The 23,591-nt window shown below is 41.8% G+C and overlaps 1 protein-coding gene across 2 annotated transcripts in view; it reads left to right on the forward strand.

The window, feature by feature from the left end:
• Positions 1–23,591, forward strand: part of LOC121275892 (rho GTPase-activating protein 21-like) — a 271,818-nt gene that overhangs the window by 90,945 nt on the left and 157,282 nt on the right. For both annotated transcript variants that reach the window (XM_041183702.1, XM_041183703.1), the window contains exons 3-4: positions 10,925–11,104; positions 14,503–14,527. In XM_041183702.1, the coding sequence (XP_041039636.1) occupies positions 10,925–11,104; positions 14,503–14,527 (205 nt within the window). The remainder of the gene's footprint in view (positions 1–10,924; positions 11,105–14,502; positions 14,528–23,591) is intronic.

A 23,591-nucleotide genomic window follows, 5' to 3' on the forward strand; every position in this document is an offset into this window, starting at 1 on the left:
ATGAAGGTTTCACTGGATGAGCTGAGACAGGTGAAGTCAGGCAATGCTATGGAGATGGGAGTAGGTTTTAGTGATCCTGTGAGGTTGGAAGCTCCCCTAGGGATCAAATGCGACAGAGTTTGCAATCAGTCTGATGTAATCTCACAATGTTGGCTAGGGAGAGGAATGGAGCTGGTACCTAGGGAACAGAGTTTGGAGCAGGAACAGAAGACAATACTTTCATTCTTCCCAATATTTAATTGGAGGAAATTTCTGCTTAGCATTGGATGTCAGATATAAGTCTGATAAATTTAGCATCACTGGAGGTGTTGAGAAAGGAGATGATGAGTTAGAGCTGGGTTTGGTACTTGGGCAGGGCTGGAAATCTGATGGAAGGCTTCAGGCACGGAGTTCCAGGAAGGACTGGCACTTATTTTGGAGGTGACTTCACTCACATTCAAGGAGTTTGGAGATGAAACGGGTAGGAGATAGGGTTACACTGACTTGATAGGGATGAGAAGTGATGTATCCTTGCTATAAACCTAGGACATTTTCCCCCTTACTCCAGGTGACTTGTATCAAATAGACCAGAAAATTGTTCCACTCAGTACAAATGGTGTTTGGGTAATTGCATACTGTAACATTAATATGTCAGCCTACATGAGCAAAACCTCACTGGATTAACAATCGCACCAAACTCTACACTTCAAAAGTAAGGCACAAATGTAACACCAATTATCCTTTTTTTAAGCGAGTCTCTGTTGGTTCAGGTGGGTAAAAGCATTGATCCCTGGTCTGTATCAATGGTAACTCTGTTGAAGTTTCTTTTTTTTCCTCGAGGCCAACCAAATAATTGGGGTAGTAGCAAGTTACTCCGATTGTACCTTAGATTTTCAACGCTAGAGTACATTTTTACCTTGAGCAAGAAAAGGTGTTTTAGTCAAAACTTTTTTTCTATTCGTTCATGGGATGCTAGGCCAGCATTTATTGCCCGTCCCGAATTGTCCTTGTTCAGGGGCATTTAAGAGTCAACCACATTCCTGGTGGGTCTGGAGTCACATGTAGGCCAGACCAGGTAAGGACAGCAGATTTAGTTCCCTAAAGGACATTAGTGAACCAGATGGGTTTTTATGACAATCGGCAATGATTTTGTGGTCATCATCAGACTTTTAATTCCAGATTTTTATTGAATTCAAATTTCACCAGCTGCTGTGGTTGGATTTGAACCATAGTCCCCAGAGCATTTCCCTGCATCTCTGGAACACTAATCCAATGACAATACCACTATGCCCCTATCTTACAAATACTTCTTGTACCAGTAAAAAAGAAAAAAGTGCATATTCATATAGCACTTTTCACAGCCACCAGACGTCCCAAAGTGCTTTACAGCAAATGAAACTCCCACAAACAGCAGTGTGATGAGGACCAGATAATTTGATGTTGATTATGGGATTAATATTGTCTAGGACACTGGGTATAACTCCCTCAGCTCTTCCTTGAAGTGTTCACCTGAGCAGGCAGACGAGATGTTGGTTTAACATCTCATCTGAAAGACTGGACTTCAGGCAATGCAACACTCCCTCAGATGCACTAAGGTGTCAGCTTTGAATTTTGTGTTCAAGTTCTGAATTGGGACTTGCCAACTCACAAGGTTTTAGGTTCGAGAGTACTACCAACTCGGCCATAGCTGACAAAATCTTGAAGAATTTTTTGCCCTTTTTAGATGTGTGATAACAGGAGATACAAGGCCTTTTAAAAACTAAAGCCAAGATTTTTTTTTTAATGCAGCCTTTTAAAAACATCTGAACAATTAATGTGGATCTCAAATAACACACAAACTCACTATAACCATTTATATTTAAATGTTGGTTTCTTCCTAATGACCAGGAAAACTGGAAATGAAGCAAAGTTTAGAAGTTGGGTCTGTTTTGCTTGAGAAACAACGAAAGGTTACATTTGTTATAACCCGTTCAGTTTTGGAATTTTGTTTCAATCAAATGCTTTTTTTAATGAAAATTTTTGGTATTGCGTTAGAAAATTTGCATCCAGAGCAAAGAATATATGTGGAGCATATATATGGATATATTTTGCCCTCTACTGGTGAAAGCTTTAACGAATTTCTTAAGGTGTTGCTCTTGAAAAGGTTGGTTTTAGTACATTGCAGCACTATATTACCTAAACTCTGCACCTATTGAAATGACCCTGATGCAGCTGAAAGGCATTTAAATAACTAATATCTATTTGTATACTTCAATAAAGATCCTGTATTTTTTTATTCATTCATGGGATGTGGTCATCGCTGGCATTTATTGCCCATGAAAAGACAGCGGTGAGCTGTCTTCTTGAACTGCTGCAATCCATGTGTTGTAAGAACACCCACAGTGCTGTTAGGGATGGAGAGAGCTCCAGGATTTTGACCTAGTGATAATGTATTTATATAGTGCCTTTTGCAATCTCTGGAGATCAACAAGTGTTTCATAGCCAATGGATTACTATTGAAGTGCAGCCTCTGTTGTATTTGGGAAATCATTCATTATCTCTCGTTTGATGCTAGTTTAACTTTGCTCTTGATTCTAGTCAATTTACTTTGATTGCAAACTAGATTCAGAATGGAGACTCCCATTTTCAAATTTCTTGGTCAATAGAACCCAAACTCAGTTGCCAAGAAATTTTAAACTGAGAAACATTTGAGATAATTATTTCTAACCACAGTAATATTTGATCGATGATCTGGAAGCTTACTGTAAATATTTTGAGACTGGCAAACAATTTAAAACTTACAATCTTATTTAAAAACTAGTGGTTGCCTCAAGAGAGTGGTTTATTAAAACTGGTCCTCAGCAGGCCAGCAATTTACAACGAAATACTAAATTATCTAGGTTCCTATTTTTTTGTAGAATTCAAAAAATACACAAATATATCCAGTACAATCTAATCAATTTAGATATTTTAATAATCATGCAATCATTTATTTCCCTGTGCATCTGAGCAATTATGACAGAACACACTGAATATAAGATGGGATAGAAACTCCTTCGTATATATTCTGATAGAAGCAGCTTTTGTCGCAGCATATTAGCTACATTCATGTCTCTTCAATTCATGTTCAAAAACCAAAAGTAATTTTATATACCAGAAATGCTATCATTCAATGTATTTTATCAAGATTAACAGAGCAGTTGATTTTATTTTTGAGCCTAAATATCCACAACTTAATTGCAATCAAGTGATCTAAATATCTTTGTGCTTGATGAGTAGCACCATTATACTTCTTGCTTCCAATGGCAGAAAAGCACTCCAGACCAAATACAAATCATACCAAATTCTCAGCAAAGCCTTCTCTGCTTCATCTCAAACTCCTCAAAAGAATTCTCTAATATACAGGATTTTTTTACAAGCAGCTTTCATGTAATTGCATACCATTTATAGGTATTTTATACTGTACTAACTAAACTAAGTGCTTAAGAGCCTTTTGCTATATACATGTTTTTCAAAGTCAAATTTGAACCATAAAATATGTTCATGTTAACAGCTTTTATTTTATTTGTTCAAGAGATGTGGGCATTGCTGGCAAGGCCACCGTTTATTGCCCCTCTCTAATTGTCCTTGAGAAGACGGTGGTGAGCTGCCTTGAACCGCTGCAGTCCATCTGGTGTAGGTACATCCATATTGCTGTCAGGGTAGAAGTTTGATACAGCGACAGTGAATGGATGGCGATTATAGTTCCAAGTCAGGATGGTCTGGGGCTTGGAGGGTAACTCGCAGGTGGTGGTGGTGATCCCATGCACCTGGTGCTCTTGTCTGTTGGTAAAAATGGTAGAGGTCACAGATTTGGAAGGTGCTGTTGAAGGAGCCATGGTGAGTTGCTGCAGTGCATTTTGTAGATGGCACACGCTGCTGCCACTGTATGCGGTGGAGGGAATGAACATTTAAGATGGTGAATGGGGTGCCACCCGAGAGGAACGTGTTGTCCTGAATGGTGTTGAGCTTCTTGAGTTTTTTTGGAGCTGCACTCGTCCAGACAAGTGGAGAGTATTCCAAAACACTCCTTATTTGTGCCTTGTAGATGGTGGACATGCTTTGGAGAGTTAAGTGAGTTACATGCTGCAGAATACCCAGCCTCTGACCTGCTCCTGTAGCCACAGAATTTAAATGGTTGGTCCAGCTCAGTTTCTGGCCAATGGTAACCCCCCACAGGGTGTTGTTAGTGGGGGATTCAACAATGGTAATGCTATTCATTGAATGTCAAGGGGAGATGGTTAGATTCTCTCTTGTTGGAGATGGCCATTGCCCGGCACTCGTGTGGCGCGAATGTTACTCCTGCCTATCAGCCCAAGCCAGAATATTATCCAGGTTTTGCTGCATATGGACATGGACTGCTTCAGTATCTGAGGAGTTGTGAATGGTACTGAACACTCTGCAATCATCAGTGAACTTTCCCACTTCTGATCTTATGATGGAGGAAAGGTCATTGATGAAGCAGCTGAAGATGGTTGGGCCTAGGACACTACCCTGTGGAACTCCTCCAGTGATGTCCTGGAACTGTGATGATTGACCTCCAACAACCATGACTGTCTTCCTGTGTGCCAGGTATGAATCCATCCAGCGGGGGGTTTCCCCCCTGATTCCCATTGACTCCAGTTTTGCTAAGCTTCCTTGATGCCACCTTGGTCAAATGTTTCCTTGACGTCAAGGGCAGTCACTCTCACCTCATCTCAGGAATTCAGCACTTTTGTCCATGTTTGAACTATGGCTGTAACGAGGTCACGTGCTAAGTGACACTGGTGGAACCCAAACTGAGTGTCAAGGAGCAGATTATTGCTGAGTAAGCGCTACTTGATAGCACTGCACATTACCCTTTCCTTGCTGACAATTGATTGTAGACTGATGGGGTGGTAATTGGCTGGCTGCCTTTTGTGGACTCTGCCCTGGTCATATAAAAATTGTGGCTAAAATCTAAGTCTCAAATTGCTTTGGTCACAAATCAATGCTTATCCTGATATAACTTTCAACTTGCCCAGCACTTACAGGGATAAGCAAGATCTTAATCCATAGTGCTGCTGCTAAACTTTAGCCAAGTGTAATAAGGGGAGGTACTTGCTTTGTTTTCATTTATACCTCTCCTCCCCACTCAGTTTTGCACCTCAATTTTTATGTTGAAGTGGAGTTTTTCCTTATTTATAGCCGAGTGAAATGGTTCTTCTTTTAGTTCTTTAGAGGGATGTGGGCGTCGCCAGCAAGGTCAGCATTTGTTGCCCATTCCGAATTGCCCTTGAACTAAGTAGCTTGCTAAGCCATTTCAGAGAGCATTTACGAATCAACAACTTTGCTGTGGATCTGGAGTCGCATGTTGGCCTGCCCAGTTAAGGTCAGCAGATTTCTTTCCCTAAAGGACATTAGTGAACTAGATGGGTTTTTACAACAATCGACGCTAGCTTGATGGTCACTATCACTGAGACTAGCTTCATATTCCAGATTTATTCACTGAATTTAAATTCCATAGCTACCATGGTGGGATTTGAACCCCTGTCCCCAGAGTATTAGCCTGTGCCACTGGATTACTAGTCCAGCGACATTAACACTATGCTACCTTCTCTCCCATATTGGGTGATGTAGAGTGGTTTCACTCTGAACAGTGCATATAATTCTTTTCTTAACAGAAGAAGGAACAGAAATAACCTATACAACATCTGTACTGTTTTTTTAAAACAAGCTCCCAAGATTTTTTAGCAAATGGCTGCTGAGCCAAGAAAGGAGAGTGATCAGTATCTTGGTTGAAGGATGAGTATACACATGCACAAAAATCTAGCAATGCAGGGAGCAAATAAGGGGAAATCTGGAGAAGCAATAGAAGAAAATGAAAATGGGATTTCAGGTGTTTCTGAATCTTACAAATCAAGAGGATTAAAGGTATGATCCCCTGCATTGCAGGTTAACTGATCTTAGCAAGAGCAGCAGTGGAAGCATTAGAATTAGCTTCAGCATTTATAGGCTCAGAAGATGTGCTGGCGGTAGCTTTTAATTGATGAGTGGGTTAAGGAACAAAACATTGTGTCACATAAGATAGTTTATAAGATTATATTTTGGGGCTGTGTCTTTAGGGTAAAATTGAGGAATGAAGGGGGCCATGTGATCGCTGAACCTTGCCCAACAGCAAGCTTGGGTGGTGGCTTGGTGATTAAATGGTTGGGGGAAGAAAGTGAAAGATGTTCTTACCTGTAGGCAATAGTAAGGCCATCTATAATGACTGTAGTAGACTATCTCCAAATTTCACAGCGAGGTGTTACAGATGTCAGGTTTATGAACAGTTATGCTTTGAACTGTTTGCTTAATTCCAGGATAGAATGAAGTTGGGGGTCTAGAGGTTAGCTGATTAGCATTTCTACTTGGATGCAAGACCCATGTAATTCATGTTGCCAAGGAGATGGGCTTTGACAGGGGAAATGGGCATAGAAAAGCATTGAACTATTGGCTTACAGGGTTTTCTAAGAACCTGACAGAAAGAAGTTGGTGTGTAAGAATCAGTGAACAGTGAAAGAGGCGGCCAATCTTGCTGTCTTTATTATTCACCACATGCACAGAGTTGGAGCTTGTGCTCAGATTGAAGAGACTATGTTTGTGAAGATTTTAGCAAGGCTGGAAGATTTGCTTAGCTTTGGCTAGAGGGAGGAATCTCCAGGATAACCCTCACCGTGAAAGTCAGTTTGGGGATTATAAATTATACGGCTACAAAAGAAAATAGGAAGCCGGTTGTTTGGAGCCAAAAATACCTTTGGAATGGTTCCGGGAAAATAAAGTGTCCACTTAAGGGACAAAGCAAAGCAGGTGTTGGACAACCTAGGCTAGTGAGTGGGCTGCATAAGTGGCCCTCCTTCCATCTCAGTGCATCGCAAGATTGAGATAGGGCACTTGCATGAACCGTGACTGCCATAAATAAGATTAAGTACATATTATGCATTTCATAACAAGTTACAGAAAATGCTTAATAATTCATATATGAATAGAACTGTCATCAACTTCAAATGTTAAAAACAAAAATATTTACGCTTGCATTACCTACATTATATTCGGTGTGACTTCTGGTTGGATCTGTCCATCACAATTCTTGGGCTGTGCTGATTGAACTGTAGCTGATGTTGTCTCCAGTGGCTACCTTTCTCAACCGCCAGTGGAACAAATCAGACTAGACTACTTTTAAAGTTATTGCATTCATGGAATCAACATCACACTACACGAATTAAAAGCTTGCTTCCCAAATAGATATTACAGTTTCACAAGGTCATTTTTGTTTCATCAAATGCTACGTGGCTCAGCTAAGACTAAATAAATTTCATAACTGGCAGTCAGCTGGTGACACAAATCATTTGCTTCTATGTGCTTTACAAATGCTGTACAACAGGGTAATAATTTATGCTAATTGCTTGAAAGTACGCCCGAATGAAAGGAAAACACTGCAAAATGTCCATCATAGCTCAGATGCTTGTAAGTGGCACATAATTCGTTGACAAAGAAACCAATGCTTTCACCATATAATGTTTTTGAATTCAGTTTAACTCGGTTTCACTTATTATGAGTAACACTCAGCACAGCGCAAATACTAGCAAAAACAAAGTGAAAACTCTCAACAGTGTTTGTTGTCTTGTCTCCTGTTGAGTGGTGCTGCGAGCTGACGGTCACTGAGCTAAACACATCAATGATGACTGCAGTTGGATTCTTTTTCCTGCATGTCAGTAACATTCAACAAAATGTCTCGCGGGCCACACTCGAGCCCTGATGGCTCATGGGCTACAGGTTGCCTACCACTAGAGTTAAGTATTACTGTGGCGTGGGGTTGTTGGTTGTGTTAACAGTTGCATTGGGGATCTTTTCTGTAGTTTAATAGTGGTTGCTTTTAGTTTGTTACAGTAGAAGTTTGAAAACTTGAAATCCTGTTATTTGATCCTTCCAGACAGTCTCTGGAAATTAAAATATCTCTCAATTATCTCTTTTATAAAGGTATCGGTCTCTAAGAATCATTACAATTGCCATTTGGCTGCCTGAATCTTCTGCAATTGAGGTATTGAGTGTTAGGAAAAAATCTCAGCATTCATCCACCCTTAACTTTACAGTGTTTGCATTCTTGATCATTTATGCAGTACCGCCATCTTTTGGATGATTCATTAAACCAAATCTGCTGGTTTGTTTTCCCTTCTATCTATTTCAACACCGATTTAAGAACAAAACTACCTTCTAATATATCCTCTTAACCTACATTTGCTAAAGACAATTGTAGTGTCCCACTCAGAGGATCAGTTAATCTGGCTCACACGTACCACATTGCTGATTGTGGGACTTTGCTGTGCACAAGTTAGCTGCTATGTACGTTTTCCTACAGTTAGTTTTATCCTACTGATATGTTGTTGCAGTAGTAACTCTGCTCAGCATGAAAGGATCCACAAGTTCAGACCTGCAGGCATGGCATAATATTCCACAAATATGCTGAAGCCATCTCTTAACCTATGCACTCAACGCTTTGACTTTCTTATGGGCAGGCTACTTATAGGCATGAATGTGTCATACCTTTCTTCAGTTTAACATTGGGAATACTAAAACAATCCTCTTGGGCACAGCTGCAAACCCTACTCCGCAAATCTTACAAATATAGTGTTGAGCCTTGGAGATTCTTTGGTATATTAGAAGATGCCTGAGCTCTTGAGTTCAAAACTATCGATTCCATATGGTGGTGATGGTGAAGGATAGAACATGTGAAACAGAGTACTGAATCTGGTATTTGCTTTTAGAGGTGGGTGGGATGTTTGGAAGAAAGCTGACGTAATAGTGCCCACTTCTGGATTGAGTCACTGAAGCCCATTTGCTTTGAGTACTGAGAGTACTGTTTGTGATACAACACCCCTCAAAAGCATGGAGGTACTCGGTTTGGTGATATCTATTTGGTGCAAGCCATGCCTGCAGGGAGAGCATAAATTCTGGACACCAAGTTTAAGTGGCAGTGACAGATGAAATGGTAGAATGTGACCTCCACAGGGCTGTTATGAACCTGGTATGGCAGCTTTTGCTTTGAGGTAGGTGTTTTTGCTTTGCAAAGTGGTAGTCCATTCTCGACTTATGTTTTGTATGGTGATATAGGGCTATTGCAGAAATGCTGTCAGTGCTTGCTTCTCCACCAATATAGGCATATTCCTGTCAGTTACATAATTTTCTCTCCCTGGTGGGACCTCCTGCTGGTGCCCCTATCCACGCACTTCATTATGTTCCCGTGCCCTATGAAGAGATTTTTTTGGAGAGCCTATGATCATGCATGCACAGATACAGTATTGTGTAATAAAAACAGCAAATGTTGGAAGTATAGCAGTTCAGCATTTTGCTTTTTCATTTCACATTTCCATCATCTGCATTATTTTGCTTTTGTGCAGTATTGTGTATTTGTTTCCCCTGGTATTTAAGGTATATTTATTTCCTATCATCCTGCTAGGTTTGAATCTGTTTGTGAAGGGCACTTCCCATCAAAAGTAGATGGAGGGTTAAAGTTAGTCTTCAAATGATCTCTCGCTATAACCAACACTGTATGGGATGGTTAGTATACCTGAATGACTTGGGAACAAAGGCTTTTAAGTTGGCATTCCATATAACAACTAGTAGTTGCATAGCACTTTTAAAGTAGTAGAAAAAACTCCCAAGGTGCTTTTACATTATCGAACAATATTTTTCACCTTCAGTAATTGTTTCTCACCAAGAGTTATGCTTATGGAGTGCCTAGTTCGCCACATTTCATGTGAATCCATAGTTGTTGGGTACATGTGATTTAAATGCATAGGTTATTTGTGATTTACTGCAAATAATTCCTTGGTTCGGTAGGGATATCTTTGGACCTTGCACGTTTTAATTAGTTTGCCTGAAGGGTATTTCCTATCCTTATGTTGGCCTCAGTGCAAGTATTGGAGCTTCTGCATGGAGCTAATCATGTGAGTTCAAGGTGGGGTTCCCTGCAGCCTTGTGTTTCCTGGAATCCCTTTCAGACTGTTGCTGTTATGTAATTGCAGGGCCCTCAGGTTTATTTAAAGTGAAGACAAAAGCATAATAAGTAGCCAAGTAAGCTAATGGAATATAAAGGAGAGAAAGTTGTGCTTCAGTTGTATGAAGTTTTGGTCAGTCCCCCGACTAGAGTATTTGGAAGGAGTACAGCGCAGGTTCCCCTGAATGATACCAGGGCAAAATGATTAAATTGTGTGGACTGGTTGCATAAATTTTTATTTCCTTGAATTTAGAAGGCTGAGGGCTTATCAGATTGCTGTGCTTAGAATGATGAAGGAATTCAAAAGGGCAGTTCAGAGAAACTATTTTCTTTGATGGGAACAAGAGAACATAAAATTGGAGCTGGGCCATTTAGGAATGAAGTCATGCAACGGTTTTTCACAAAGCGTGGAGAAAATCTACAATCCCCTCCACACTGCATAGGCTATGGATATTGGGCAGTTGAAATTTTCAAAACAAAAGTTTACTAAACTCAGATTAAGACATCAGGAGTGGAGATCACAGGTGGGTAGATGGAGTTGAGGTACAGATGAGTAATGATCTAATTTAAAAGGAGAACCGACTTGAGGGGGTGAATGGCCTACTTCTGTCTTTTGATGTTCCTTTTATAAGGAGTATATACTTTTTTATAATTTTCCTTCTAATCATCACAGGATATCCTAGTATTTGATGAGGACTGTGATAACATCAGAGACCAGTCTCCAGATCTTGCAATGGTCTGCACATTACCTATAGCTATATTAAAAATTGCAAAATCTGCAGTAAATGTATACTTATGGCTAAGAGAAAGAAACACCTCACTGTAATTCAGAGAGGAAAGTTTCTCTATTGTAATTTTTTCAATGATTCTTTGATATACTTTGGAGCAAAGATTGCTATTGGCAGTTCTCAATTGATTGTTTTCCTTTTGCAGGGAAAAAATAAGGAGGATGGAAATGGACAAGTCGAGACCACCTCACCGCTGGTGGATGACATTTTCTCATGGCCAGGCCCAAAAACCGTTAACCTACAGCGAAATTCACAGGGTTTTGGGTTTACGCTGAGACACTTCATTGTCTACCCTCCTGAGTCAGCTGTGCATACCAATATAAAGGTTAGAGACTCAAAGTAATGGCCAGTTCTTTGAGGGAAATCAAAACCTGTTACTTTAAAAAAAAAATTGTTGAAAACTTGTTTTTCCTTCTGATTTAATCCCATTTAATTAAACATATTAATAATGTGTCAATATCTGCATATCTTTTGAATAGAATTTTAAATGCTATGGAGAGTTTTTGAGCAAATTAATGTAATGCTATTTAAAGTAGCATTTTTGATTTGTATGCATTGAGAATACAGATACAGTAGAAGATATTTTTGCCAAAATGTAATGTTGATGTAATACAAGTTGGGTTGTACACCAGCATATGTTTCTATCTTGAAACTTTTACATTTGTGGTTATCTTAAAGTAATTTTTCATTCATTTAGCAGAAAAGTGACACTTGCATCCATAGCATTTTAATGCTTTATTTAAACACACTACCATTGATATTGTGATTCTTTAAAGCTTATGGATTTTAACTATTGTTGAAGAAACAATTTATTTAACTTTTATTAGTTGAAGGGGTTTTATGGAGGAAAGTTTGAGAGTTCAGCTTTTCCAAGTACCATATGCTTCATTCAGTATCCTGATTAAAGTCAAGCATAGCTTGATTGGTCCTGGACTTGGATGCCATTTTTGACAAATGCCAAGATGGAATTTGCTCCTATTTCTGAATTATTTCATCAGAAATTAGATCAGTTCTTCAATCTTGCTTTAGGTTGTACGTCAGGTTAGAAAGTCCTTTTGTGGTTCATGTTTAATTTTCACCATCATAGAATCCAAAAATAGAAACTATTTTAGACCTTGAGGCATCAGCTCTGTGTGCTCTCAGGAAAAAAAACACTACCTTATTAAAAGCTTGCTGTTAAAAAGAAACACTTGGAATATTGGAATAGAAATAGCCATTTATCCCCTCAAGCCTGCTGTGCCATTCGATGGGATCATGGCTCATCTGCAACTTAACTCCATATACTGCCTTTATCCCATAACCCTTAATCCGTTTGGTTAACAAAAATCTATCCGTTTCCAATTTAAAATGAATCTTTAATCTAGCCTTAATTGCCATTTACAGAAAAGAGTCCCAAACTTCTGCCACCCTTTGTGTATAGAAGCGTTTCTTAATTTCCCTCGTGAAAAGTCTGCCTCTAATATTTTGACACTGCCACCTGTTTCTAGACTCCCCAACCAGTGGAAATAGCTTCTCTTTGTTTACCCTATCCGTTTCCTCTGTTCCTCTTAAGATCTCAAACTTAGATCAAATCACCCTTTAACTTTCTAAATTCCAGAGAATACAACCCTACTTTGTGTAATCTCGCCTTGTAATTTAACTCTTGGAGTCCATGTATCATTCCAGTAAGTCAACACTTTTCTCCTTCCAAGTCCAATAAATCCTTATTCTTAAGGTGTAGTGCCCCAGATCTGCTCTCAGTAGTCTAACCTTCAATATAAAGTCCAGTAGTCCAAAGGCCCTGTTGATTATTTCCTGTATCTGTTCGTGACTTACCCCCTGCCAAATTAGTTTAAGCTCCAACCAACAACACAAGCAAACCCCCCTGGCAAGGATGTTGGCCCTGTTTCGGCTCAGGTGCAACCTGTCGGACTTGTACAGGTCCACCATCCCCAGAAAAGGACCAGTGATCCAAGAATCTAAAACCCTCCCTTCTGCACCAACTCTTCAGCCAAACATTCATCTGCTTTATCCACCAATTCCTATATTCACTAGCACTTGGCACCGGGAGTAATCCAGAGATTACAGCCTTTTGATGTCCTGCTTTTCAGTCTGCTACCTAGCTCCCTAAATTCTTGTTGCAGGACTTCTTCCCTTTTTCTACCTCTGTCGTTGGTTCCAATGTGAACCACGATCTCTGTTCACTCTCCCCCTTCAGAATGCCCTGCAGCCATTCAGTGGCAACCTTGACCCTATCCCCAGGAAGGCAACACACCATCCTAGAGTCACATCTGTGGCCCCTCACTATTGAGTCTCCTATCACTATTGCTTCTCTTCTCTTTCTCCTCCCCTCTTGAGCTGCTGGGCTCTGGTGCACTCCTCAAGGGAACAGTCAGCCTCACTGTTTTTCAACTCAGCAAAACTGTTCTTGAGTGAGCTGCACTCTGGGGCCTTCCTGACTACCTGCCTGCCTCCCTTCTTCTGACTGGTGGTCACCCATTCCTTTTCTGACTGCACTTCCTTAAGCTGCAGGGTGACCACGTCTAAAAACGGGCTATCCACATAACTCTCAGCGTCGCAGATGCACTGCTGTGCCTCCTGCTGATGCTCAAACCACCCCCCCCAAAATCTCGGGGCCCCCCAATGTGTCTCAATTACACACCTCACCTCTCACACACACTCTCTAGACCGCCCACCCCCCCCCCAAACACACTCACCACCTCCTTGCTCTCGCTCTGCGTTTCCAGCCACTCACTCATTCAAATGCCAGCAGGCCCCTTCCCCGACACCTCTGTTTTCTGGGCCACAATCCTTGGACCCCAAACTCACTGCCACTGCTCCTGCAGTCACAGATTGTTTCTCTCCTACATCTGTTGCAGGAAACACAGGAGTGAAATGGCTTGTGATTGCAGGAGCACCTCCACACAGAACCTTCCATTCAACTTATCTGTTTGACTGGCAAGTTGAAAACTGGTCCAGGGGCCGCATTGAGGGGTTCTGTGGGCCGTATTTTGGATAAGCCTGATCCAAGTCATTAAATGTAAATAATTGAGCTCCCAACACAATTCCTTGCGGGGCACCACCAGCCGCATCCCGCCTAATAGAGTACCACACATTACCCCTATTCTCTCTCCTTTTCAGAAAGCGACTTTTCCACCAGATCAATAATTTCCCTTCAGCGCCAGGGGTTTCAATTTTAGTTAAATGGTCTCTTATGAGGGACATTATCAAGTATCTTCTGGAAGTACATATACATGACATGGCATTTCCCTGAACATACTTAATCATCTCTTCAAAACAAAAAATAATCGAGTTTGTCAGGCGTGACCTCCTCATATAAAAATAAATTCTGCAGGTTTTGTAGTTTCTGCATCAAGAAACACTGATGGATGAAAGCATTCCAGAAGTTCTGCCAATGCTGTTTTTGAGTTAGTTGACAATTGCTTGTAGAGTTCCAAGTGGCTTGTGCTCTGCTATCACATTATCAAGGGTTTGACTCTTAGCTTCATTATTGGTAGGCCTTTATAAATTAAGGTCTGGAACTTGATGTTGGAAATAGTGGGAAACACCCCGTTATGAAAATTCTGTGCTGAGCTCTTCGGAATATCAATTTGCATTTGTGGGTTTAAATCCACTATAAAAGCACCTAAAGTCCTGTTACCTTGCTTAAAATGTTAGTTTTGTTTGGAAATTGAATATTATACAAGTAACTATTGTAGAATTAACTCTCTCCTTTTTTGTCAGGATGAAGAGAATGGAAATAAAGCGGGTGAGTATGGCCTGTCTTGTTCGTGTATGGCTTTATAATAGCACTGATAACATGAAGTCTTTTTTTAACATGACATATGCTTTCTACATGTTAGGCCCTGAAACGGAAGCTTTAATAACTGTACATTAACCTTAAACATAATGTATACTTGGGTGTATTATTTGTTTTAAATATTTTCTCTTAAGTACTGCACATTAGGAAATTTGCCCTTTCTCCAATTTTGTAGGTACTTCATAAATGTCCAGTGCTGTCCCCTCTCATGTATATTCTTCATTAGTAGTGAACATTTTTGATGTCAAATAGATGCACGCAGTGGATCTAATTGACTTGGCTAAGTCTTAATTCTGCAGTTTTGGTTTAAAGATGCAGTGCAAGAGCAAAATACTGTAGGTGCTGGAAATCTGAAATATAAACAGAACATGCTGGAAATATTCAGTCCCAGCAGCATCTGTGGAGAGTGAACAAACTTAATATTTTAGATCAATGAATTTCAGCAAAAACAGTTTTGATGAAAGATCATCGTCCTGAAACTTCAACTCTCTCACTCTCTACAGATGATGCCAGATGTACTGAATATTTCCAACATTTTCTTTTATTGAATGCTTGATGTATGTTTGAGGACCAAATCGGGAAGCCCCTTAATTTTACACATTGGTGTATTTGAATACCAGCAAATTTTGTTGCAAATAGTTTTACAATTGTGTCATCCCTAGGCCAGGGAGAGAGAAGCTAAAATTTTGGTTTCTGATTGCTATCTCGTAACCCCCACTTGGCTGCTCATGCGTGTAGCCATAAAGTGAGAATAGAATCGAATAAACTAACAAATGTTTTCACCTGTATGTAGCATTGCATGATTGCATTTTGGGTTATGGGTGTGAGGAGCTCTACTTTTTAACTCCTTGAGTGATTTACATAGACATTTTATCTGTATCCTCAAACTTGATGAGGATCTGTTCTCTTGTCCCCTCATAATTTATTTCAGTTTCTGCTGTGGATATCTTTTGGTGCAGCATAAAAAAAAAAGAGCTTGCATTCATATGGTGTCTTTTATGACTTCAAGATGTCAAAGCACTCACCAGCCAATGAAGTACTTTTGAATTGTAGTTACTGTTGTAATATAGGGAAATGTGGTCGCCAATTTGCACACAAAAGATTCTACAAATATGAATGAGTTAAATAACCAGATAATCTGTTTTGTGATGTTGGTTGAGGGATACATGTTGCAAAGTACCCTTTGAGAACTCCGTTGCTCCTCTTAAACGATGTCACCGAAAGTGGGTAATTATCTGATGCAAGGCAGTACAATTAGTTTTAGTTTGCTGTAGTGAAGAGGCAGCAGAGTGCTGAACAGACTGTTTAAGGTTTAACAAGAGAAGAGATAGATGCATGACGAAAAAGCAAGAGTTCCAAGTTGGAATATAATTAAGGCTGGCGTCCCATGGATGAAAAGGGAGATGTGATCAAATATGAAGGCAAGATAAAGAAGCAATTGATGCTTACAGGGAAAATAAATAAATGAAAAATACTTGGGACAGCATGATATACTGTGAATTTTTGCAAATGCCATTTAACAAGGAACAAGTATGCACTTAACATGTTCTCACACTGTTCCATACATACACCTCCTGCAAATCACTGTACAGTATTTGATTTGCTGTACTGCTGTTGGCGGCAATCCTTTGTTTAAAACAGTGAATTGTTGTTATTTGAGGACAATGGTAGGAATTTATATTGCATAATGTTTGGCTTCTAGGTTCTGTTGGAATTGATCCAGCTCCAAGGAAATTAAGTTTTAAAAATCCAAACAAGACAAACTAAAAAATATTCAGAGCCTGAGAAGCTATTGTAAACATTGAAAGTATTCTATTTCTGAGGAATGCACTAATTAATGTTCAATTCATGTTGCAAAGCGTGGTTGCATGAATTTTAAAAAAAAATTATTTAATGTGTAACTAATTAAACCCCACAAACCACTTGAATGGGAATGATATTTTTAATTGAAGATAGATTAAAGGCATTGTCTAGACACATCCGTTGTTTTATCATTAGTAGAACGTTATTAGAAACATTCAATTGAAGAATCTTAAAGGGAAAATGCTAAACGTTATGAAAGAATTAACACTACGCCGATTTCTTTTGTTACCCTTTTTAAGCTTCAAAATTGCTGTATAGGCAGTTTGGGAATGGATATGTAAACCCATCTAATGTATTATGAAACGAAAACATAGCGCTGGAAATGTGCAGCAGGTGTGACAGCAGTTGTTGAGAGAGCAACAGATTTAAAATTTCAAGTTGAATATGCCTCCTCGGAACTTTTCCCTATCATTTCTCTCTCACGCTCCTCCTCTGTCCCCCCCCACCCTGCCCCCCCAAACCTCCTCATAGGAACATAAGAGCAGGAGTTGGCCTTTTGGCTCTGAGCCCACTCCACCATTCAGTACAATCATGCCTGAACTGGTTGTTTATCTTTATTCATTTACGGGATGTAGCCATTACTAGCTAGGCTACCATTTATTGCTCATCCCTAATTGCCCTTGTGAAGGTGATGTTGAGCTGCCTCCTTGAACTGCTGCAGTCCGCATGATGTAAGACACTGATGGTGCTGTTAGGGAGGGAGTTCCAGGATTTTGACCCAGCAACAGTGAAGGAACAGTGATACATTTCCAAGTCAGGATGACGAGTGGCTTGGAGAGGCACTTCAGGTGGTGGTGTTGCCATCTGTCTGCTGCCCGTGTCCTTCTAGAGAGTAATGGTTGTGGGTTTGGAAGGTGATGTCTAGGAGCCTTGGTGAATTCCTGCAATGCATCTTGTAGATGGTACACACTGCTGCAAGTGTCAGTGGTGATGGGAGTGAATTTTTGTGGATGGGGTGCCATTCAAGTTGGTTGCTTCATCCTGGATGGTGTCAAGCTTCTTGAATGTTGTTGGAGCTGCACTCAACCAAGTGAGTGGGGTGTATTCCACCACATCACACTCCTGACTTGTGCCTTGTAGATGGTGGATAGGCTTTGGGGAATCAGGAGGTCAGTTACTCGCTGCAGGAGTCCTAGCCTCTGACCTGCTCTAGTAGCCACAGTATTTATATGGCTAGCCCAGTTCAGTTTCTAGTTTCTTGTCAACGGTAAGCCATTGTGGGGGATTCAGTGATAGTAATGCCATTGAATGTCAAAGGGTGATGGCTAGATTCTCTCTTGTTGGAGATGGTTGTTGCCTGGCACTTTTGTGGCATGAATGTTACTTGCCACTTGTCAGTCCAAGCCTGGATGTTGTCCAGGTCTTGCTGCACTTGGACATGGAATGCTTCAGTATCTTAGGAATAATCTCCACTTGCCTGGATGAGTGCAGCTCCAACAACACTCAGGAAGCTTGACACTATCCAGGACAAAGTAGCCTGCTTGATTGGCACCCCATTCACAAGCATTCACCCCTTCCTCCACTGACACACAGTGGCAGCAGTGTGTGCCATCTACAAGATGTACTTCAGGAACTCATCAAGCCTCCCTAGACAGCACCTTCCAAACCCACGACTGCTACCATCTAAAAGGACAAGGGCAGCAGACAGATGGGAACACCACCTCCTGGAAGTTTTCCTCCAAACCACTCTGCGTCCTGACTTGGAAATATATCGCTGTTCCTTCGCTGAGCGGATGGTGCTGAACATTGTGCAATAATCAGCGAGCAGCTCCACATCTGACCTTATGTTGGAAGGAAGGTTCATTGATGAAGCAGCCCAACCATCTTCAGCTAGTCGTCTCTTTTTCCTCTCTCTCCCAATCTCGAATACTCCCTCTTTTTCTTCTCTTTCACATTTAAGTTTGCAAAACCAATCAATAGGGTGGGAGGAGGTTTATGGGACTGTAAATGCAATCTTAGCCTCATTGGGCCAGGTGGCCTATTTTTGTGCTGTACATTCTATCCTTCATTGTGAATAAGAATCATGAATAAGAGTCCTTGATTTGCATTCGTGATGTTACTAAAACATAATGATGTCACTTCAGAGAGCACTTGACACACAACTGTTTGCTTCAGGACTACTTTTAATCAGAAACGTTTAAGCATAAATCTGGATGAAGGGTGGTGATTGACTTACTGTAAAAGTCCCTTAAATATTAGCATTAGATTTGGAATACATTTGAAGTGACTTAATTTTTTTTATTGGTACTTTTATTGGAAAATTCAGCCATTTCATAAGTGCAACAATTTCAATTTGGCCTGGGTTTCTGCTCCATATCGCAATCCAATTACTTCTGTTCCCCATTCTCCCATTGATTGGATTAGTTAGGAGCGATACTGGGGAAGTGGCTATGCTCCAGCACCCAGTTATTGATGTTCTGGACATTGGAACATATTTTTCACAAATAATTGTACACTATAGCAAAAACAGAATTACCTGGACAAACTCAGCACGTCTGGCAGCATCGGCGGAGAAGAAAAGAGTTGACGTTTCGAGTCCTCATGACCCTTCAACAGAACTGATCTTCCTTTACAAGGAGAGGGAAATATAAGCTGGTTTAAGGTTGGGGGGTGGCGGGGGAGTGGAGGGATGGGTGTTAGGATAGGAGCAGATCATCAAAAGATGTCACAGACAAAAGAACAAAAGAACACAGAGGTGTTGAAGTTGGTGATATTATCTAAACGAATGTGCTAATTAAGAATGGATGGTAGGGCACTCAAGGTATAGCTCTAGTGGGGGTGGGGGAGCATAAAAGATTTTAAAATAATGGAAATAGGTGGGAAAAGAAAAATCTATATAAATTATTGGGGGGAAAAAAAAACAAAAGGAAGGGGGAAGAAACAGAAAGGGGGTGGGGATGGAGGAGGGAGCTCAAGACCTAAAGTTGAATTCAATATTCAGTCCGGAAGGCTGTAAAGTGCCTATTCGGAAGATGAGATGCTGTTCCTCCAGTTTGCGTTGGGCTTCACTGGAACAATGCAGCAGGCCAAGGACAGACATGTGGGCAAGAGAGCAGGGTGGAGTGTTAAAATGACAAGCGACAGGGAGGTTTGGGTCATTCTTGCGGACAGACCGCAGGTGTTCTGCAAAGCGGTCGCCCAGTTTACGATTGGTCTCTCCAATGTAGAGGAGACCGCATTGGGAGCAATGAATACAGTAGACTAAGTTGGGGGAAATGCAAGTGAAATGCTGCTTCGCTTGAAAGAAGTGTTTGGGCCCTTGGACGGTGAGGAGAGAGGAAGTGAAGGGGCAGGTGTTACATCTTTTGCGTGGGCATGGGGAGGTGCCGTAGTTGGGGGTTGAGGAGTAGGGGGTGATGGAGGAGTGGACCAGGGTGTCCCGGAGGGAACAATCTCTACGGAATGCCGACAGCGGGGTGGAGGGAAGATGTGTTTGGTGGTGGCACCATGCTGGAGTTGGCGGAAATGGCGGAGGATGATCCTTTGAATGCGGAGGCTGGTGGGGTGATAAGTGAGGACAAGGGGGACTCTATCATGTTTCTGGGAGGGAGGAGAAGGCGTGAGGGCGGATGCCCGGGAGATGGGCCGGACATGGTTGAGGGCCCTGTCAACGACCGTGGGTGGAAAACCTAGGTTAAGGAAGAAGGAGGACATGTCAGAGGAACTGTTTTTGAAGGTAGCATCATCGGAACAGATGTGACGGAGGCGAAGGAACTGAGAGAATGGGATGGAATCCTTACAGGAAGCGGGGTGTGAGGAGCTGTAGTCAAGGTAGCTGTGGGAGTCGGTAGGCTTGTAATGGATATTGGTGGACAGTCTATCACCAGAGATTGAGACAGAGAGGTCAAGGAAGGGAAGGGAAGTGTCAGAGATGGACCACGTGAAAATGATGGAGGGGTGGAGATTGGAAGCAAAATTAATAAATTTTTCCAAGTCCCGACGAGAGCATGAAGCAGCGACGAAGTAATCATCGATGTACCGGAGAAAGAGTTGTGGAAGGAGGCCGGAGTAGGACTGGAACAAGGGATGTTCCACATACCCCATAAAGAGACAGGCATAGCTGAGGCCCATGCGGGTACCCATAGCCACACCTTTTATTTGGAGGAAGTGAGAGGAGTTGAAGGAGAAATTGTACAGTGAGAGAACAAATTCAGCCAGACGGAGGAGAGTAGTGGTAGATGGGGATTGTTCGGGCCTCTGTTCGAGGAAGAAGCTAAGAGCCCTCAGACCATCCTGGTGGGGGATGGAGGTGTAGAGGGATTGGATGTCCATGGTGAAGAGGAAGCGGTAGGGGCCAGGGAACTGGAAATTGCTGATGTGACATAAGGTGTCAGAGGAATCACGGATGTAGGTGGGAAGAGACTGGACAAGCGGAGAGAGAAGGGAGTCAAGATAACGAGAAATGAGTTCCGTGGGGCAGGAGCAAGCTGACACGATCGGTCTACCAGGACAGTTCTGTTTGTGGATTTTGGGTAGGAGGTAGAAGCGGGCCGTCCGAGGTTGAGCGACTATCAGGTTGGAAGCTGTGGGAGGAAGATCCCCAGAGGAGATGAGGTCAGTGACAGTCCTGGAAACAATGGCCTGATGTTCAGTGGTGGGGTCATGGTCCTGGGAGAGGTAGGAGGAAGTGTCTGCGAGTTGACGCTCAGCCTCCGCGAGGTAGAGGTCAGTGCACCAGACAACAACAGCACCACCCTTGTCAGTGGGTTTGATGACGATGTCAGGGTTGGACCTGAGAGAATGGAGTGCAGTAAGTTCAGCGAGAGACAGGTTAGAATGGGTGAGAGGAGCAGAGAAATTGAGACGACTAATGTCGCGCCGACAGTTCTCAATAAAAAGATCGAGAGAAGGTAAGAATCCAGAGGGAGGGGTCCAGGTGGAGGGAGAATATTGGAGGTGGGTGAAAGGATCCGTTGAATGGGGAGATGACTCCTGCCCAAAGAAGTGAGCCCGGAGACGAAGGCGGCGGAAGAAGAGTTCAGCATCGTGCCAAGCCCAAAATTCATTGAGATGAGGGCACAAGGGCCTAAGTCCTTTGCTAAGCATTGAACATTCAGCATCGGAGAGGGAAAGCTCAGGGGGTATAGTGAATACACGGCTGGGGCTGGGATTGGAAGACTGGGTGGGGATGGAGGGACAGGCAAGGGTGGAGGGTCCTAGATGGGTGTTGGTATCGATGAGTTGCTGGAGCTTGTGCTCCTTAGCACTTGAGAGAAAGAGAAAAAGTTTCTTGTTGAGGCGTCGGATGAAACGAAGAATAAAATGAAACTGGGGGCACGCGCAGCTTTGAAAAAGGGTGCGGCGGTGCTGCTGGAGGGAGAGGTCGAGTGTGTTCATATGGCGGCGCATGGCACTGAGTGTGGATCTCAGAATGTGATGGGAACAGCAGTCCGAGAAACGTTTTATGTCCCAGAGATACCTGTAAACCTGGGTGGGTTCGAAACATGAGGGGTGGAATTTCAGTTGAAATCCAGGTGGGGTAAGTCGGAGACGGAGACAGTCACTGAGCAAGGAGATATGGCTGTGAAAGTGGGTTTTAGTAAACACCTTGTCAAACACCAGGAAAAAAATGGAAAGCAATGAAGGTGAACAAGGCAGAAGAGAGATACGGAAATCTTGTCGCAGAGCTGAACAGAACTTCTTCAAGGTAGGCATTTCTTGAAGATCAGTGGCAGTCAATTAAACACAGATAAAAACAAAAAACTGCGGATGCTGGAAATCCAAAACAAAAACAGAATTACCTGGACAAACTCAGCAGGTCTGGCAGCATCGGTGGAGAAGAAAAGAGTTGACGTTTCGAGTCCTCATGACCCTTCAACAGAACTGATCTTTCTTTACAAGGAGAGGGAAATATAAGCTGGTTTAAGGTTGGGGAGGGCGGGGTGTTAGGATAGGAGCAAATCATCAAAAGATGTCACAGACAAAAGAACACAGAGGTGTTGAAGTTGGTGATATTATCTAAACGAATGTGCTAATTAAGAACGGATGGTAGGGCACTCAAGGTATAGCTCTAGTGGGGGTGGGGGAGCATAAAAGATTTAAAAATAATGGAAGTAGGTGGGAAAAGAAAAATCTATATAAATTATTGGGAAAAAAAAACAAAAGGAAGGGGGAAGAAACAGAAAGGGGGTGGGGATGGAGGAGGGAGCTCAAGACCTAAAGTTGTTGAATTCAATATTCAGTCCGGAAGGCTGTAAAGTGCCTAGTCGGAAGATGAGGTGCTGTTCCTCCAGTTTGCGTTGGGCTTCACTGGAACAATGCAGCAGGCCAAGGACAGACATGTGGGCAAGAGAGCAGGAGCAGTACACTATAGCAATTGGATGATGAAACCTTAGGGTGCCTTCCTGGAGCTTTTTCTTAACAGCAGGGCTTTTAATGGATGCTAGACTAGCCAAAAAAAATGCTTCAGTAAATGTTATGTTATTGGTGTTTTGAAAGATTCTTTCCATAAAAGCCTGAGATCAGTGCAAATAGTTATGATTATAGTTTATTGAGGTATAATTTCACTGATTTTTTTTTTTTCAAGTATCTTTCCCACCTACCCAAAGTTGCAAATTGCCACTTATACATACTGGCTTTCTTTAATTGTTCAGGAAAATTTATACAAGCCAGCAATGTGAATCTGCATAGAGAGTGCGTACAGCAAGAACAATGGTAACCTGTGGTAGACATTTGCATAAGTATTTTGTCTCTACTCCCATTTAGAACTTGGCAGAAAGCTATTTCCTGAAGGGAATCTTTGCATCGCCAACGACAATAGAGTTTTTTTTAATTCATTCATAGGATGTGGGCTTTGCTGGCTGGGCCAGCATTTATTGCCCATCTCTCATTGCCCGTGGTGAGCTGCCCCTTGAACCGCTGCAGTCCATGTGGTGTAGTTACACCCACAGTGGTGTTAGGAAGGGAGTTATATAACACACCTAATCAGATGGCAGTTTCCTAAACCCCTGTGATTGTGGGCCTACATTGCTGATTATCTAACTTTGTCATTTACACATAATGTAGCTAATGAGGAAGAATCAACTGTTTGTTAGGGAGGGAAATGAGGAAAGAAAAGTGAAGAAAATTATGTAGTTTAGATTGCTTCTGTGATTGCTGTGGACCAGAATTAATATTGGATATTGTATAGTTATAACTTGCGACTTCAAAC

Source organism: Carcharodon carcharias, chromosome 3 (genome assembly GCF_017639515.1).
Source record: "Carcharodon carcharias isolate sCarCar2 chromosome 3, sCarCar2.pri, whole genome shotgun sequence".
In the NCBI taxonomy this organism is placed as follows: Eukaryota; Metazoa; Chordata; class Chondrichthyes; order Lamniformes; family Lamnidae; genus Carcharodon; species Carcharodon carcharias.